The following is a 15,999-nucleotide window of genomic DNA, read 5'->3' as shown; positions in this document are numbered from 1 at the left end:
GGTCAAAGCCCGAGTTAGTGCAGTTAGTGCTTAAAATAAACACTGAATATATTTTGTAAAAAAGAACTAATTTGTTCCTGAAATAGTTGCAGGGTTATCCCTTAGGTCTAACATCTTTTTAATAGCACTTGATTTTATAGCTGATGTGATCAGAGCTTCCTGAATGGAGCAGAACAAATCCTTCGTAATTTAGGGAATCAGAGCACAGTTTCAAAAGTGTCATTTATGTCTTGATGTAAGATTACAGCTATAGTTCCAGCCTGTGGCCTGGGGGTGCTGTTTCCAGGCTATTCAAGCAGTTAGACAATAGAGGTACTGGGAACGAGCATAGTATAAAACCAATCATCTTAACAGCAAGGCTTCAAGGCTGGGCTGTGGAGGTAGAGTTAATCTTACATTAATGATGCTATTTCTGATGTTTTAATACCTTTATTACTGTAATTTTAGTTGGATTCAGGATGTTTCCTGCAATTACTGTTGTAAAGGTTAATTGTCTGAAATATTAGTCGGATCCCAGTTATTGGGAAGAGCCTTCCTTGTGTGTCCTAATTAATTTTGAATATCAACTTTCATTTCTCCACATGTTTCTGTTGGGTTCAAAACCTGAAGTCATTCAGTCAGTCATATTTCGATCCCATTATTTTCAGTGGGAAGAGCTGTCCTTAGTTTTTCTGTGACCCAGATGTTTCTTGATTTCATTTGTATGATCTGTGATGAGTTATAATATGACACGTATTTAATCCCTGAGTCTATTTTGGTTGTTACTAAATTAGCTGATATTAAAAAAAACAGGTAGCATCGTCAGGCTCAGTATTATCATATTGTCTAACTTCTGAGATCAGTGAAAACCAAAGAGTTTAATCGGACATCTGTTTGTAACCGGCAGCCTTTCTTAATTTTCCATATGATTGTTAAAGTTGAATTAAACAAATGTGCTGTGCCAAAGCACTCCAATTAATTTTGAAGCATTGCCACTCCTTGTGATTTTCTCCACGTAGCTAATACTCAATGGCTGAAACATAGGAAATCCTTTACTCCCAGTAACCCATCCTATCACAATACTTTATATCTCTGCTCCCCAATCCTCTGTTTATCTCTGTCTGTTTTAACCATCTCTGTTGATTCCGCCTCTACAGCTATCTGAGACAGAGGTTTCACATCTTCACACCTCTTGAGTGAGTGGAAAAATGCTTCCTGACCTCAGTTCTAATTTTCTGGTTCTGATTTTAAGGCTCTGCCTCCTTGTAATCGATCCCTCTATTAAAGAGAAAGTTCGCCCATATCTGACATGTCAATTTCTTTCATTGTTTGAAATACCTCAAATCAAATCACCTCTTAACCACTCTGCACTAAGAAATGTATACTCTACACATCCTCTCATCATAATAAACCCTATCAGCCCAAGTATTAATCTAGTGAACCACCACTGGACACACTTTAAGGCTAGTGTATATCCTTCCTGGGATTGGGTGACCAAAACTGGATACACTACATTCCAACTAAGGTCCGAGCAGCGTCCTGACTAATATTCCAGTCTTCTATTCCAGATATTCCAGCATCCCATTTACTTTATTGACTGTTTCCTTATGGCTGGATTTTAGTGATCCATTATAAATACTTGATTTGCTAACAGTTTCCAATTTTCCATTGTTCTTTCCATTGCAGGCTCTCTTCGTTCTGTTTATTTTGGCTTACATTCACATCGCCTTTTCCCGCTCTCCAATCAATTGCCTGGAACACGTCCGGGAGAAGTGGCCCCGAGATGGCATCTTACGGGTGGAAATCCAGCGCAATTCCAGCCGAGCCCCCATTTTCCTTCAGTTCTATGACTCGGACAGCTTTGCAGGCATAGTGAAGGATCCTGCAGAGGAGGAAGAGCTGAGCGTAGAAATGTTTGACAACACTTCCATACAGGTAACTATTCTGAATGTACCAGCCCAGGTATACTGAATGTGGGGCAGTTTTATTTCAGTGAATCTTTCCTATTCAAAATTTATTAATTAATGTTCCGAAACTTATCATGCAAGATTAATCCATTAGATCTCAATTGAACTTTTCAAGAGATAGCACCCTTCACGTCGGGAGGACGTCCCAAATCGCTGGACAATGAAGGGTTGCACCCAAACTGGGGGCTAGAATCGAGAGCTGGAGGGTAAGAGGAGTGGAGGTGGGAAGATGACCAAAGACACGGTCGAAGAGAAACGTATTGAAGGAGGCAAGGGAGGTGGAAGGGCTGAGGGACAGTTTCAGAGAGTGGAGGCAGAAAGGCTGAAGGCTCGATTGCCAACAGTGGAGCGGGCAGGGGAAATAGAGCAGGCCAGTGCACGCCAAGGGGAAAAGTAGGTTAACGAAAATGGTGAATCCTGATTGAATATAATGGGAATTCTGTACTTAGCATAATGAGTTGACCACTGTTTAGTCTTTTTGCAAAAGAAAATGTTGGCTGACTGATAATGTCATTTTGTTTTGGTCATTTTTTCAGTTTGAATTGGACATAGAACCCAAAGTGTTCCTAAAGCCCTCACTGGGAAACAAAGCTGAAGTGGTAACCCAGGTGATACAGAATGACAGTCAGGGGCTCTCATTCACTGAGGCGTCCACTAAAGGTATGCAGCCTCTGCAGGAAACGGTCTCCGAGTTTGAGATGCTAACCAGAGCAGGTAAAATCCTAGTCACTCAAGCTCTTCCCTCCCCACTTTTTTTCAACCTATTTCCAACATCTCTTGATATCTTCACTGGGGTAGGAGTCTCATTCTGTCTCAAACACCCTTCCTGGGCACTTTAATAATCCTGCTTCAGTGTTCCTCATTCCTATTGTATTTCAGATTTTGAGCTGAGAATATTATCTTAATTCCGTAAAAAAAATTGGTCACTTCAATCCACAACTGTTTGTGGGACACTACTATGAGCAATTGGCTGCTGCATTTTTCCCACAAATATACAGTTAATTCACTTAACAGTCTATTCTGTGAAGCACTTTGAGAAGTCGTGAATGTGGGGCAGTTTGTGGGGGAAGTCATGAAAAGCGCTATATCAAATGCAAAGATTATCATTATATAATTAAGAACACTTAAGCATCTATTGTGAATAAGGTGTACCAACCAAGTGCGTCTTCTTAAGTAAAGCTACCAACGGATCTTTAATTTCCTACAAACCCATTCATTAACATTGCTTTTTCTGATGCTTTTCAGCCTTTTGACTTTGTTTCTGAGTACTGATTGTGTTTTCTTTACTACAAACATTAAAGTGCAGCCCAGCCAGAATGATTGAACATTATCTATCCTGAATGTGAACTAGAGCATTTTGCTAGGTTTGTGTCTGTGTTGCCTCAGTAGCTAAAACATTACCTGCTTGGGGGGAGTTTCATTGTAGGCAATGACATGGCCTCAGACTATACGCCATCGCTTTGTCTGACGTGGTCTAAGTGCTGACAACTCCACCTTTGGGGTTCACTTGTTCTACTCTCAGACTTTCAGGAAATTACTTTTTCCTGATCTATCGATAAGTGGGGTATTTATAAAATGGTGGCAGGACTTTCAGTTCTCAAAGTGAAATTGTGTTGACTTCATAGAATGACATTGCAGGTTGTGTGTCTGCTGACTAAAGATGAATTGGGCTCCTTGATGAATAGGTCCTGTGTCTATTCATTTCACCAGCCTGCCTTTAAGCCAGCTGCCTGACATTAATTGTTAATGAAATTCTTTGTCCGAATATTGTCCAATGACACATACCTGATTGCCAAAAAAAAAGTGTGTTCAGGATGCTGTAGCCAATTCTGTTGTCAGATTTGTGGTTCTCAATAATAATCTCTCAATGTATTATTATTATTATTGTTGTGGAGTCCTGTAGCTCAGTGGTTAGAGCACTCGCTTTGCAAGTGAGAGACCTGAGTTCAATTCCAGGCAGAGGGCCAAACCTTGGGCAAGTTTCCTTACTCCACACAGAGCCTAATAATAATCCTCCAAAACCAAAAACAATAATAAATTGGTCATTTTCAATGTACGACTGTTTGTGGGACATTGCTGTGCGCAATTGGTTGCCGCGTTCGCCCACAAATATACAGTCAATTCACTTTACAGTGTGTTCTGTGAAGCGCTTTGGGACGTCCTCCCGACGTGAAAAGCGCTGTATCAAATGCAAGGATTATTATTATTATTAAAGCACACATATCACTGGTTGAATTGCAGTCTGCCTGACAGCTCATGTCAGTTCCTATCTGAAATACACTTAAATACCAACAACCTTGTAATGCTTTGTGCTGCCTTTTTACGTTTCAGTCTGTCTTTCTGCATTTTAAAGTTCCTTGTATTTAATTATTACAAATATGCTTTTTTAACTAGTATTATTTTCTGCATTAGGTTAGAAGGGAAATGACCCATTGGCATTTGTCCTTAACTGTGCATTTTGTCTATGCTCTAGTCTGGCCACAAGAGGAGTACATAGTGGAATACTCACTGGAATATGGCTTCCTCCGACTATCCCAGAGTACCAGGCAGCGCCTCAACATCCCAGTCATGGTCGTCATCCTGGGTAAGGGATACAAATAAAGTTTCTTATCTGTGTTGTGTGTACAATATGGATTTTAATCTTTATTGTAGCTTGGAAAACCTAGAAACATCTTTTCTCCACCTGCTTCATTTCTCCCACCCATACACATCGCTCTCTCCCTAGCTTTAAGCCCGCTCTTTAAAGGTTTTCAACTTATTGTTCCGCTCTGTTCCACCATCGGTGGTTGTGTCTTCAGCCACTGCTCTGGAACTCTCTCACTCAATCTCTCCACCTTGCTCCCTCCCTCCCCACCTTCAAATCCCACCTAAAGACCTTCCTTTTTGATCGTGCTTATGGTCGGTTCCCTCCTCTCTCTCCGTCTGGCTCGGCATCAGACTCTGCCACTGTAAAGCGCTCTGGGACACTTCTCCGCTTGAAGGGCTCTACATGAATGCAAGTTGTTGCTTCAACAGTAGTTTTGGTGACCTTTTGATCCCATGTCAGGCCTTTGAACTCACAGTCCAGGCTGACGCTCAAGTGCATTGCTGCAGTGCGCTGTATTGTCGGAGATGCCGTCCTTTGGATGAGACGTTAAACCAGGGTCCTATCTTCCTGTTCAGGTGGATGTTAATGATCCAATAGCATTACTCAAAAAGAGAAGTTAGTTTCTTCCTCTGTCCTGGCCAACAATACTCCAGGTCAAATCGATCTTCATGACTGTTCGCAGGACATTGCGGTGCGAAAATTGTTTGCCATGTTCACCCACAAAATGCACACAGTCGCAGCAGTAAACAGTCAATGCTGCAAGTGTTTTGAAACTGCCTTCTACCAACTACAGTTATTGTAAATTGTTGATGAACAGTTGGAATCTTTGTACAGGTTATGGAGGCTATCCAGGTTTGCATTGGCTATGGGTGCTGTGTGCATCACAACGTCTAGAAAACTGATACTGTATATTCAGCAAATAACTCAGGGCAAACTAAAAGAACCAGGTGTGGATCAATGTGTTTTTTNACGCAGTGTGTTCTCATTATTCTGGGCATAACACAGATTTCAGTCCTGCTCCAATTTCTAGTGAGCAGTCAGTCTGTCTAGGGTTTATCTTGTATATCGTGGGTCCTTTTTCCCAGGATCCTAATTTTCATATCCACAATACAAAACTCTTCCACAAAAAAGTTGGAGGGGTAATTCACAATTGCGCAATTGGTTGCGATGTGATAAGATGCCATATCAAATGCAAGGATTATTATTATTAGAATAATCATTCTTTGCTGAGCATTGGATGTTGTTTATGAACCTCCGTGTAGACTCTAGAATTCGGTGGTAAAATATCTCTGTTAAAAACTCTTTCTTCTCCGTCCCCGCGAAAAAAATTGCCACCATGCAATTCAAAGAATGGAAGTTCAACTTCATGTGGTCCAGTTGAGAGCTCATCCTTCAGACACTGTCGCATCTGGGAACACACCTGTTACATTATCCGATTTCTTTTCACAGATCCAACCAAAGACCTGTGTTTCGGGGATGGGTTTAGCCGATTTCTTTTGGATGAATTCTTGGGATATGATGATATACTGATGTCCAGTGTGAAAGCATTAGCGGAAAATGAGGAAAACAAAGGTAAGACCAATAAATTCTGAGACCCTGAATGCTCCTCTCTCAGCAGCACAGCTGAGGAGGAAACATAGTTTGTTTTCCATGTAAGAAAAACATTGGAGGGTTTGCTTTCAGAATCAGGTGGGCAAATAAGCTTGGGGCCGGGTAAGCTGGTTTACTCAGCTTTTTGCCTTGGACAGGAAGCCATTTCTTTCTGCTCCTCACACACGGCCCAGAGAAGCCATACACCTGATACCTGAACTATAGCCATAACAGGGTAGCCAGACCTTGCTCAAGTCTACCTAAAGAGCCCCATATATACATTATATTAAAATAAAACAGTACAGCAGTTTTCCCTTCTCTCAGATGCACACAGCATTTCCTCATTCTGATACATTCTGCTTCAATCCCAGCAGAAAGCTCTCAGCTTTTTCACGTCCCAGAGTTTTCACGTTCGCTGTAAAGGAATTCCCCCTAAACACCCTTTAGAACATTTTAGACGAATATATATTTAATAATGTGTATGGTCAATTGAGCAGTCTCAGTGACTGTCACCTTCCCCACGTACAGCCTGACTGAACCCACAGCCCTCAGCCAGTGAGTGGCATTGTAGAGGCTCAGCACAGCTCAGTGCCTAGATGGGGGGCTTGGCAGTATATTAATGCTGGATACTGAAACGTGTACTGAGTACATTATATGTTTTATCTTGATGTAAATGTTGTTTTGAGCGCTTGCTCCATGCACTCTGGGATCAACCTTGCTTGAGGTGTTCTATATGTTGTTGTCCTTTATTAAACTGCAATGAGATTTTATGTCTTTGTCCAACCAGGGTTTTTGCGTAACGTGGTATCAGGCGAGCACTATCGTTTTGTCAGCATGTGGATGGCCAGGACCTCCTATCTGGCAGCCTTTGTCATCATGGTGATATTTGTGAGTATGTTAAGCTGCAAATCGGAGTCTGTGACATATTCAGTTGGTTTCTGGAACAACTCGAAGAAAAGGATGGATAAGTCTTGGGACTTTCTCCTGACGTGAAAGGTGCTATAGAAATGTAATTTATTGGTGTTGAGTCTGAGAAAAAATGACCAGAAAAGTTACTTTAAAAAGCTCTCCTTGGCTTCTTAACAGTCCTAGGTCCCACGTGTTGCATTCCTTTGTTCTTTGACGTGGGATATTCTGTCTTACGTTCTTCTTACGCTCGGTTGTGTGAGCTCTTTTGAATTGAGGATTGTTTGAGGTAAGTCTGTAAATTTGGCGTCAGCCCTCGGTAAACAGATCAGAAGGTTCTACACTTGGTAGATATTCAATATGTGGAGCAGTGGGGAAAAAAGACAGCTGTATTTATTTAAACTGTTTTATCCTAGTTCTGCATTGTTAACCAGCCCATTTTTTAAGAGACTTTTACTATATTGAGATGCTCGTTTCTCTTCTCTCTCCTACGCAGACGCTGTCAGTGTCTATGCTGCTGCGCTACTCTCACCATCAGATCTTTGTCTTTATTGGTAAGTCTGCGTTAAAGGCTTCTTTCTGTTTGTAGGTTTATGTAAATGTAAATGAGAAATTGTGCTTCTAGTTGCTCGTTTTATTGCCTAAGTGTTTTGCTAAACAAAGATGTAATTGTAATTTTGCAAATCACAACTTTCATTTTCACTTTTTATTTAAATTCATTTGAGCGTTCCATTCAGCCCCTCCCTCGGGTGAAATTTGCACTAGATAGAAATTAACTCCACAAGCTGCCCAAGAATGAGGGCTGGCAGTTCTTCTACAAAGGGACTGTATGTATGATGCGTCAATGATATGGAACACATTCTAGCTAGAATTTTTTTAAAAAAAGCATATTTTTGGAATTCTTTATCTGCATTTTTTTGGTCCCAGTTAAGTTTATCCTTCCCTTTCTTCCCAAGTACCCATCCACACAGACACAGCACAACTTTCACACAGGATCATTCCACTCCACTGGGAGGATAGTCTGGACCACAGAATAGTTCTCATGCTTTGTAAACTACACTCCTTAATTGTCTGATAGAAAATCTCAGTGGATGTTTTGAGGCTGAGATCTAGTTCCTCACCAGAGATTATGTCCTGCAGTCGACCCAGTCAAAGCTAATAGAACGGGCTTCTGACAGAGACTGACAACTCTGGCAACAGAGAACTTTCACAGAAAATCTTATTTAAAAAAATGCCTCTGAATTTTTCAGAGGCTTATAAGCAAATCCTTCGAAGTCTTAGAACCTGGATAATCTCAAAGCGTTTGCTATTCTCGTTTGTGTTTCCCAAGTAATGTGTGCAAAGCAATGGGGAGACTGTAACATGTTTTACATATCCAAGGCCCTATTCACATTTTGAAAGTCAAAATTGATGCCAGCTGAGATCCACAGTCGAAATAAACACGTATGTTACTGCTACTTAACAGTATAGCTGGAAAGAATATCTTGGCACGGGCCTACCTGCACATTCCAACTGATAGGTTATTGCGGCTTAGGCTACAAGTTAAATTCAAAATACTGTGGTGTATCAAGGTTAGATCCAAGTAGGAAGTTCTGCAGAGTTTTCTTTTTTTTCTCAAAAAAACAGTTCAACACCTAAACCACGTTTTCTCTGTCCCTTCCACCTCCACTTCCTCACAACCCCAATGCGCATTCCCTGGAAATATATAGTAAGATGTGAACTTCTGGGAGTTTAAGCAAAGGTAGTGAGACTTTGAGTCACGATTTCGGGTGCTAATATTAACATATGGGATAGAGGTTTCGATTAAATGGCAGAATATGGAGCACAACTCGAAAGACCTTAGGTGTGTTCTGTTACTAGAGCAAATTACAACAGTAAAAAAAACACTCATAAAGTGATTTATCAGTAAAAATCAGATGTAAACATTGAAGTGGATGGAGCATGGCATATATTCAATTAACTAATTTCTTTCTTTCAGTTGATTTGTTGCAGATGCTAGAGATGAACATGACAATTGCATTTCCTGCTGCTCCCTTACTTACTGTGATACTAGCGCTAGTTGGTAAGAATGACTGTTTTGTGTTCAGTAGAGTTTTGCTCACGGCTGTTGATAATTCTGTATTCTTCCTGAAGCTGAACTGAATACGGGGAGGAGTTTGCTGGTTAGGTCTAGATCCAGTTAGTGGTGGGTTTGGGGTGGCAAAGCGGGATTGATGGATTGGATGCCTTTGAGGGATGGGCCCAGGTAAAGAGCGGGGTCTGGCTGAGGCTGCTATGAATCAATAGTATTTTTAAGGGCGGTTCTACAAAAACATCACCTGGATTTCAAAATTGTGTTTCTGAGGATGTTAACTTCCCCACTATTTTGAAAGCCCTGTGGTAATGTCAGACATTGTCCAACCCGATAAGCACATATACATGAGAAATGCTTAATGTGAGCATGGTTCTTGTGCTGTGATCCATTCAGGTCAGGTGCCTGGCTCTCCTCTCATTCAGCAGCAGGGAGATACAGCCACAGGTTAAGCTCCCAATACTCATTAATTTGTTTCTAAAATGTCACAATATTTTCTTTAAATGTTTCAGAAATATTCATGAAGCACATTCTTGATAAATTAATGCCTTCCCAGTTGTCAGACTGACAGTGGAATCCATTGACTCACCTCTGTCATACTGCTGTTGGGTTACTTGTAGCAAATCCCATGCCACAAGGAGGTTAAAGCAAAATATCAATCCTTTCTTCATCTAGTGAATTCTACAGTTAACTTCAAGAATGTTTTACATATAATTGAAAATTACTAGCAATCTTTCTTATAGGATAGAATCATAGAATATTGCAGCACAGAAGGAGGCCATTTGGTCCATCGTGCCTGTGCCAGCTGTGCTGGAAGAGCTGCCCAATCAGACCTACTCTCCCGCTCTTTCCCTATATCCTTGAAAAAATTTCCTTTTCAAACACCTATCCAATTCTCTTTTGAAAGTTATTATTGAATATGTTTCCACCACCCTTTCAAGTAGTGCATTTCACACCGTAACAACTCTGTGTTAAATTAATTAATTAATTAATCAATCAGTCAATCAATTAATTAATTAATTCCCATCATCATCATTGGTTCCTTTGCCAATTATCTTGAATCAACTGACCCGCATGCCAAAGAATGGGAAAGTTTTTGGGCTGTGTTGAATTCTCTGCTCAAAGGTTCTCCCACTTTTAGATCCTACTTTAAAACAATGCTTCTAAACATTGTGTCTTGCGCAAATGTAGGCTGAGGGTCAAACTGACTGCTGTGTCCTGGTCGAATCTGACCCGATCCATATCCATCCTTTGGTTCAGTCCAGGAATATTACGTCCCTACAGCGTAGAGATGCAGAAGTGGATAATACATCCAGAATGAATCAAATTACATGAGCAGTGCAGTTTGCTGTACACTGGCAACCAGGTTTCCCCTAACAATAGGAGTGGGTGGAGGGGGTGGGGTGCGGTGTGTGTGTGTAATTGCAGGGACCAGGTATCTGGATATCTGTTGAGATTGGGAGAAAGTCACAGCCAGTAAATGGCAAAATCAAGCTTTTTCTAAATATAGAAATGTAAAGCAAATGTTTTCAAATGCTCTGAGATCTTTTCCCAGTTGTAAAGCGAAGGTCACTAAAGCCAATGTGATTCTCATATGTAGGGGGAGGAGAGAGAGAGAGAATCTGCCTTTGTACAGTCCATCCTTTGTCTAAATCTGGTGACTCAAAAGGCAGCCGCCTCTTTAGAAATGTCATCACACTTATTTCCCCCCCCCAACAATTACTTAATTGTCCAATTTAAATGTCTTCATGACTAGTTTTAATTGCTGATCAAAAACCTCAATGTAAATGTCTGTCAACATTGTTGACGCTTTTTAGCTGAACCACATTTTGCGGCTACATCCCTAACCTCTGGAATCTCTTCCCTTCCTCTCCCACCTACCCCTCCCACCTCCATCTGTCTTTAAATCTTGCCTTACTTACCTCTTCGACCATGCCTATGGTCACCTCCCTTCCATGATGTCTGATCCTGACACTATAAAGCACTCCACGATGTTATCCTACATGAAGGGTGCTATATAAATAATTTACTCACTGGAACTGCAGTTTATAAAGGGTGCACACTGAGTGTTTATTGAGCTCAGGCAAGACAAGGCAATCTGTCCTAAGTAGGTTTGCATTACAATTTGATGTGTCTGATTACTCAATTTAGACTTAAGTTACAGCTTGAATATTTCCCAATAATTTCTATGAATACTTAATTCATTGCACAAATTTCATCACTCCTTTCATCAGTTGATAGTTTCAGGATGATGAAATCCTGCATTTAGGTTGCTTCATATGCCTGCTTTTGTGCCTTTTTTTCATATCTTTTAGTATAAAATATATTTGCTCACAAAATAAACAGTCAGTTCACTACAGTATATTCTGTGAAGCGCTTTGAAACGTTTTAAAGATGTGATAAGGTGCTATATCAAATGCAAGTATTATTATTTATAATCCTTGAATATGCCTGTTTTGTCAGAGATATTAGCTGAGTCAGTCTGTAACACAAATTTGTCACCTCCCTTCAAAAAAAATACAAACCACATTGACATCAAATACAAAGAGTGCCTTTCCCTCAGCAGGCATTGGGTTCCTGATGAACATGGAGCTGCAGTGCAGATTTGAGCTAACTCTCAGTGCCTTCCGTACCCTGTAGAGGAATTGTGCTTGAGATGATTTTATGTATTTAAATGTCTTAGTTTTATTGTTTAGTTGGCTCAGTGGGAAAGCCGGCTTAGTGCAGATACTGAGGACAGCGGGTATAGCTTAAAGTTTAGCTTAAACAACTTTTAAGAGAGAAGTAGATAATTATTTGGGGAGGACAAGTTTGCAGGGTTATGGGGAGAGCACGGGGGAGTGAGATTGATTTGGAAGCTCTTTTCAAAGAGCCGGCACAGACATGATGGGCTGAATGGCCGCCTTCTGTGCTGTATGATTCTATAAAACATTTACCTGTGTTTTCTAAATGCAAGGATTATTATTATTCTCCCCTCCTGTGGGTGCTGGACAAAGAGCCCTCCACTACCTCGGCGACTTGTCTGCGCAGTTTATGGCTCAATCTGATTTTGTCTGTGTGTGGGGGGGGGCAATCATGGGGCTCAGGGAATTTCTCAAATTTCTCAATTTTTCAATCAAAACTGAGACCCCTGGCTGATTTGGCCCCAGTCCCTGCCTCCAGTCCAAGGCACTCAGATCAATTGATCCTCCAACTGTTGCCCCAGCTGATATCTGCTAACAGCACACAGACAGGGAAACCAACCTTGCACGTTGTGGTCAGTCTGGGCAGCTCCCTGGATAAACACACACACAGACTCCACTCTCTCCAAGCCCACACACTGAGGCCCTGCTCTGAAACCACAACAAAGCTTTTTTTTCCCCACCAAAGAACATTCTTCATTCATCACCTTTAATTTCTCCACCTCATTGTGCTTATTGTTACCAAGCAGCTATTGCTCTGTTGCAACTTCTTATGGTTTTCTTTGCTGTTTGCTGCCTGACAGTCTTGGTGCCAGAGCTTTATCACTGCCAGGTTTACTGTAATGTGCTTTACGGTCTTTGGTTGATCATTAATATGAGCACCAGTTCGGCATCTTTCTAATACTGTGGCTGCCTCGTTGTCCACATCAGTTGTGCCTAGCCGCTGATTAAAGGCTCCGAGGCTAACGCCTGAGCCCATTCCAGAAGGAGACGCATGGTAGAGAGGGGGGCTGGCCTTGTTTTCCTTCATCCAATAAACTCCAGTACATGATCGCCGGTGGGGTGGTGGGGGGGGAGACACCGGCACTAGAAAGTGATCTTGAAAGGAATTAACTGTTCACTGTATTTGTTAGAGACCAATGTTTGGACAAGACCGGGAAATATACAAGTTGTTTGAGTTCTGAACTGTGTCTGTATCCGCTGTCTGAATAATAATAATCCTTGCATTTGACATAGCACCCTATTTTGTCTTTAAGACCAATTTATTTATTTATTTATTGAAGGGATTATTGCCCCCTTTGTCTGAAGAACGTAGACTGTGTATCTCTGTAAACACACGGAGAATGTGGCTCACCATCTCTACATAGTCATACAGTGATATGTAAGACATTAGGGAGCCTGCTGTTACCCAGCTATCTCTGCTTATCAAAAATGTTACCCATACGGACAGTCAGAGGAAGCACAGCACTGGAGCAGACACCTGCACTGGAGCCCAGGTTCCCATATTAGATGAATCCTACAGCAAAGTGCTCATTATTAGCACTTCAGCCAAGAGGTATCAGCTCAACAGGCTCTGTGTCTCTCAAAGGATTAGGTTAATCCTTTCCTCCTAATCACAAATATTGGGTTTGTCCCAATTTATCTAAATACCTCTAGGTAAACCCCCTGAAAACTCCGAAAATAACTCTTCTCCACTTAAGATAGTATTCTTGAATGATCTCCGGACTCTCATGCCGACACAAGTCAGTGACTGGAAATCATTCACTTTTCCTCCTGATCCAACTTTCTCCGTTTTTCTCCTCAGTCTTTTTTCCATCTTCCTTCCCTTCAATTTCCAAACTTCCCTTTCCTCTTGCTGCTGCCCCCCTCTCTCCCCCTCTCAGCCCTGCCCCTGGCAAAACACACAATGCCACCAGCTACTCAGTTATACTGTTTCACTGCCCCAGGGTTGAAGCCACTTTTGAAAGGCTTTGTTGAAAATTCACCATACCAACCTAAATCGCTCCTATATTCACCCCTCAAGCCATAACAGTGTTGTGGAATTATGAAGCAGTCTCCAACCTCCCCTTTGTGATGTATAGATACAGAAAAACTATTCCCTCTGGTTGAAGAATCCAGAACAGGGGGGGCATCATCTTAAAATTGGAGCCAGGCCATTTAGGAGTGAAATCAGGAGGCAGTTATTCACCTAAATGGTAATGTAAATCAGGAACGCTCTTCCCCCAAAAGGCTGTGGATGCTGGATCCATTCACATCTTCAAGACTGAGGTGGATAGATATTTGTCAGGTCAGGGTATCGAGGGATATGGGGTAGGTCATTGGAGTTGAGGTACAGATCAGCCATGATCTTATAAAATGGCAGAACTGGCTTGAGGGGCTGAATGGCCTCCTCCTATTTCTCTGTTTCTCTGGGTCAGGGCATTTAGCAAACCTCCATTACCTGAGAATTGTACTCATCTCAGTTGTTCTTGATCCCACCTGGTATCTGCTTCCAGGTGTATGTACACTATGCAGGTGATCTTCCACCTCAGACAAGTTTTACTGAAAATTATCTAAGCTTTTTAAGCACTGATTTTATTGCATTTCTAATCTTTTACAAATATAAGCGTAGTGTTTTGCCTAGCTTGTTTTAACACCTTGGTTGGTTAACATTTTCAGTCAATGTACTGAATTGTACAAATGCGGGGCTAGGTTTCAGCTTGCCTCCTTGATCTCTATTGAATGAATGTTTCTTTCCTAGGTATGGAAGCCATTATGTCTGAATTCTTCAATGACACAACAACAGCGTTTTACATTATTCTGATTGTGTGGCTGGCTGACCAGTACGATGCGATTTGCTGCCACACGAACACCAGCAAACGCCACTGGCTCAGGTGAGGCTTTCATGCAGATATCGAGTCTGGAAATCTGGGAGGGGAATAATAAAATTGCTGGGACTCAGAGGTCAGGCAGCATCTATGGAGCAAGGAAACAGTCTTGTGGAGCTATGAAGCAGTCTTCAACCTACCCGTTGTGATGTGTAGATACAGAGAGTATTTCCTCTGAATCCAGAACAAAGGGGGGCGCATCATCTTAAAATTAGAGCTAGTTAGAGCTCGACCATTTAGGAGTGAAATCAGGAGGCAGTTGTAACAGGCAATCCCTGTGGAAGGTACCAGGAAGAAGACACTTTGAAGTTGACAGAAACTCATTACCTCCCTTTCCATTCTCTATAGATGCTGCCTGATCTGCTGAGTGTTCCCAATGACTTATTTTCTTATTTCAAATTTCAACAAGTGTAGTGACTTGTTTTTGCAGGCAAACAGAGCAATCAACTGTGATCAATTAATTGATATGGTAGAGTTTTGTCAGCAGAGTGGGAGAAACTCACTTTTTCTTTTCAAATGGTGCCATTGGAACAGGCAGAACAGTGCTTCAGATCAACATCTCATCCTTTAAACACAAACCATAATTTCTAATCCAAACGTCAAGTTGCCAGGCGCTTTGGGACAGACGCTTTGGGACGTCCTCCCGACTTGAAAGACGCTCTATAAATGTAATTTTGTTGTTGTTTTGATTTAGCCAAACAGACACAGGCCAAAATCCTAACCATTGTGTCTGTACCACTGTCGCCTCACCTTTGTTTGCCACATCAGATAATTAGAGTTATTTTGTTTCTCCCATTCACCACCCTCATTATACAAAGCCATACAACGTGTTTTAATACAGATTCGCTATTAGAGGTAGCCAAGAATGTTGTGTGTTGTGCTGGAGTTCATGCTGGAATGCTTTTCATTCACACAGAACGTTTAACAATTCATTCTTTCATCTTTTTTGCAGGTTCTTTTATCTGTATCACTTTGCTTTTTATGCCTATCATTACCGCTTCAATGGACAGTACAGCAGTCTGGCTCTGGTAACCTCCTGGCTCTTTATACAGGTAACAGTATCTCTCTATGGGTCAACAAGAGTCTGAGCACTTTCAGTCAGCATTAATTAGGTTACATTGAAGATTTAGTTGTGGTACAATCCTGTTTGTCAAAGATATTAACGTGGTTACTGATGCTGTGCCATTGGGGAGGATGCTGTGGGAATCCTAGAAGGTATCTGAGTGCATATGCAAATCTACCTTGTTGATTGTGTGCGTGCATGCGTCTGTGTGCATGTGTCTGTGTGTGTGGGGGTGTCTCTGTGTGACGACTGCATGTGTCTGTGTGTGTGTGTGTGTGTTTGTGTCAG

The 15,999-nt window shown here is 41.5% G+C and overlaps 1 protein-coding gene across 4 annotated transcripts in view; it reads left to right on the top strand.

Annotated features, from left to right (window-relative positions):
* tmem259 (transmembrane protein 259) overlaps window positions 1-15,999 on the top strand; it is a 34,810-nt gene that overhangs the window by 17,100 nt on the left and 1,711 nt on the right. The window contains exons 2-10 of one of the 4 annotated variants that reach the window (XM_042342722.1): window positions 1,666-1,914; window positions 2,483-2,606; window positions 4,420-4,530; window positions 5,983-6,105; window positions 6,911-7,011; window positions 7,526-7,583; window positions 9,008-9,091; window positions 14,522-14,654; window positions 15,601-15,700. In XM_042342722.1, coding sequence (XP_042198656.1) covers window positions 1,666-1,914; window positions 2,483-2,606; window positions 4,420-4,530; window positions 5,983-6,105; window positions 6,911-7,011; window positions 7,526-7,583; window positions 9,008-9,091; window positions 14,522-14,654; window positions 15,601-15,700 — 1,083 coding nt within the window. Of the gene's footprint in view, window positions 1-1,665; window positions 1,915-2,482; window positions 2,661-4,419; window positions 4,531-5,982; window positions 6,106-6,910; window positions 7,012-7,525; window positions 7,584-9,007; window positions 9,092-14,521; window positions 14,659-15,600; window positions 15,701-15,999 lie in introns of those variants that run through there. The other 3 variants (XM_042342721.1, XM_042342723.1, XM_042342724.1) reach the window with 3 other exon arrangements.

This window comes from Callorhinchus milii, unplaced genomic scaffold, assembly GCF_018977255.1.
Source record: "Callorhinchus milii isolate IMCB2004 unplaced genomic scaffold, IMCB_Cmil_1.0 Scaffold21, whole genome shotgun sequence".
NCBI lineage: Eukaryota > Metazoa > Chordata > Chondrichthyes > Chimaeriformes > Callorhinchidae > Callorhinchus > Callorhinchus milii.
This window is presented reverse-complemented; position numbering and strand designations above follow the sequence as displayed.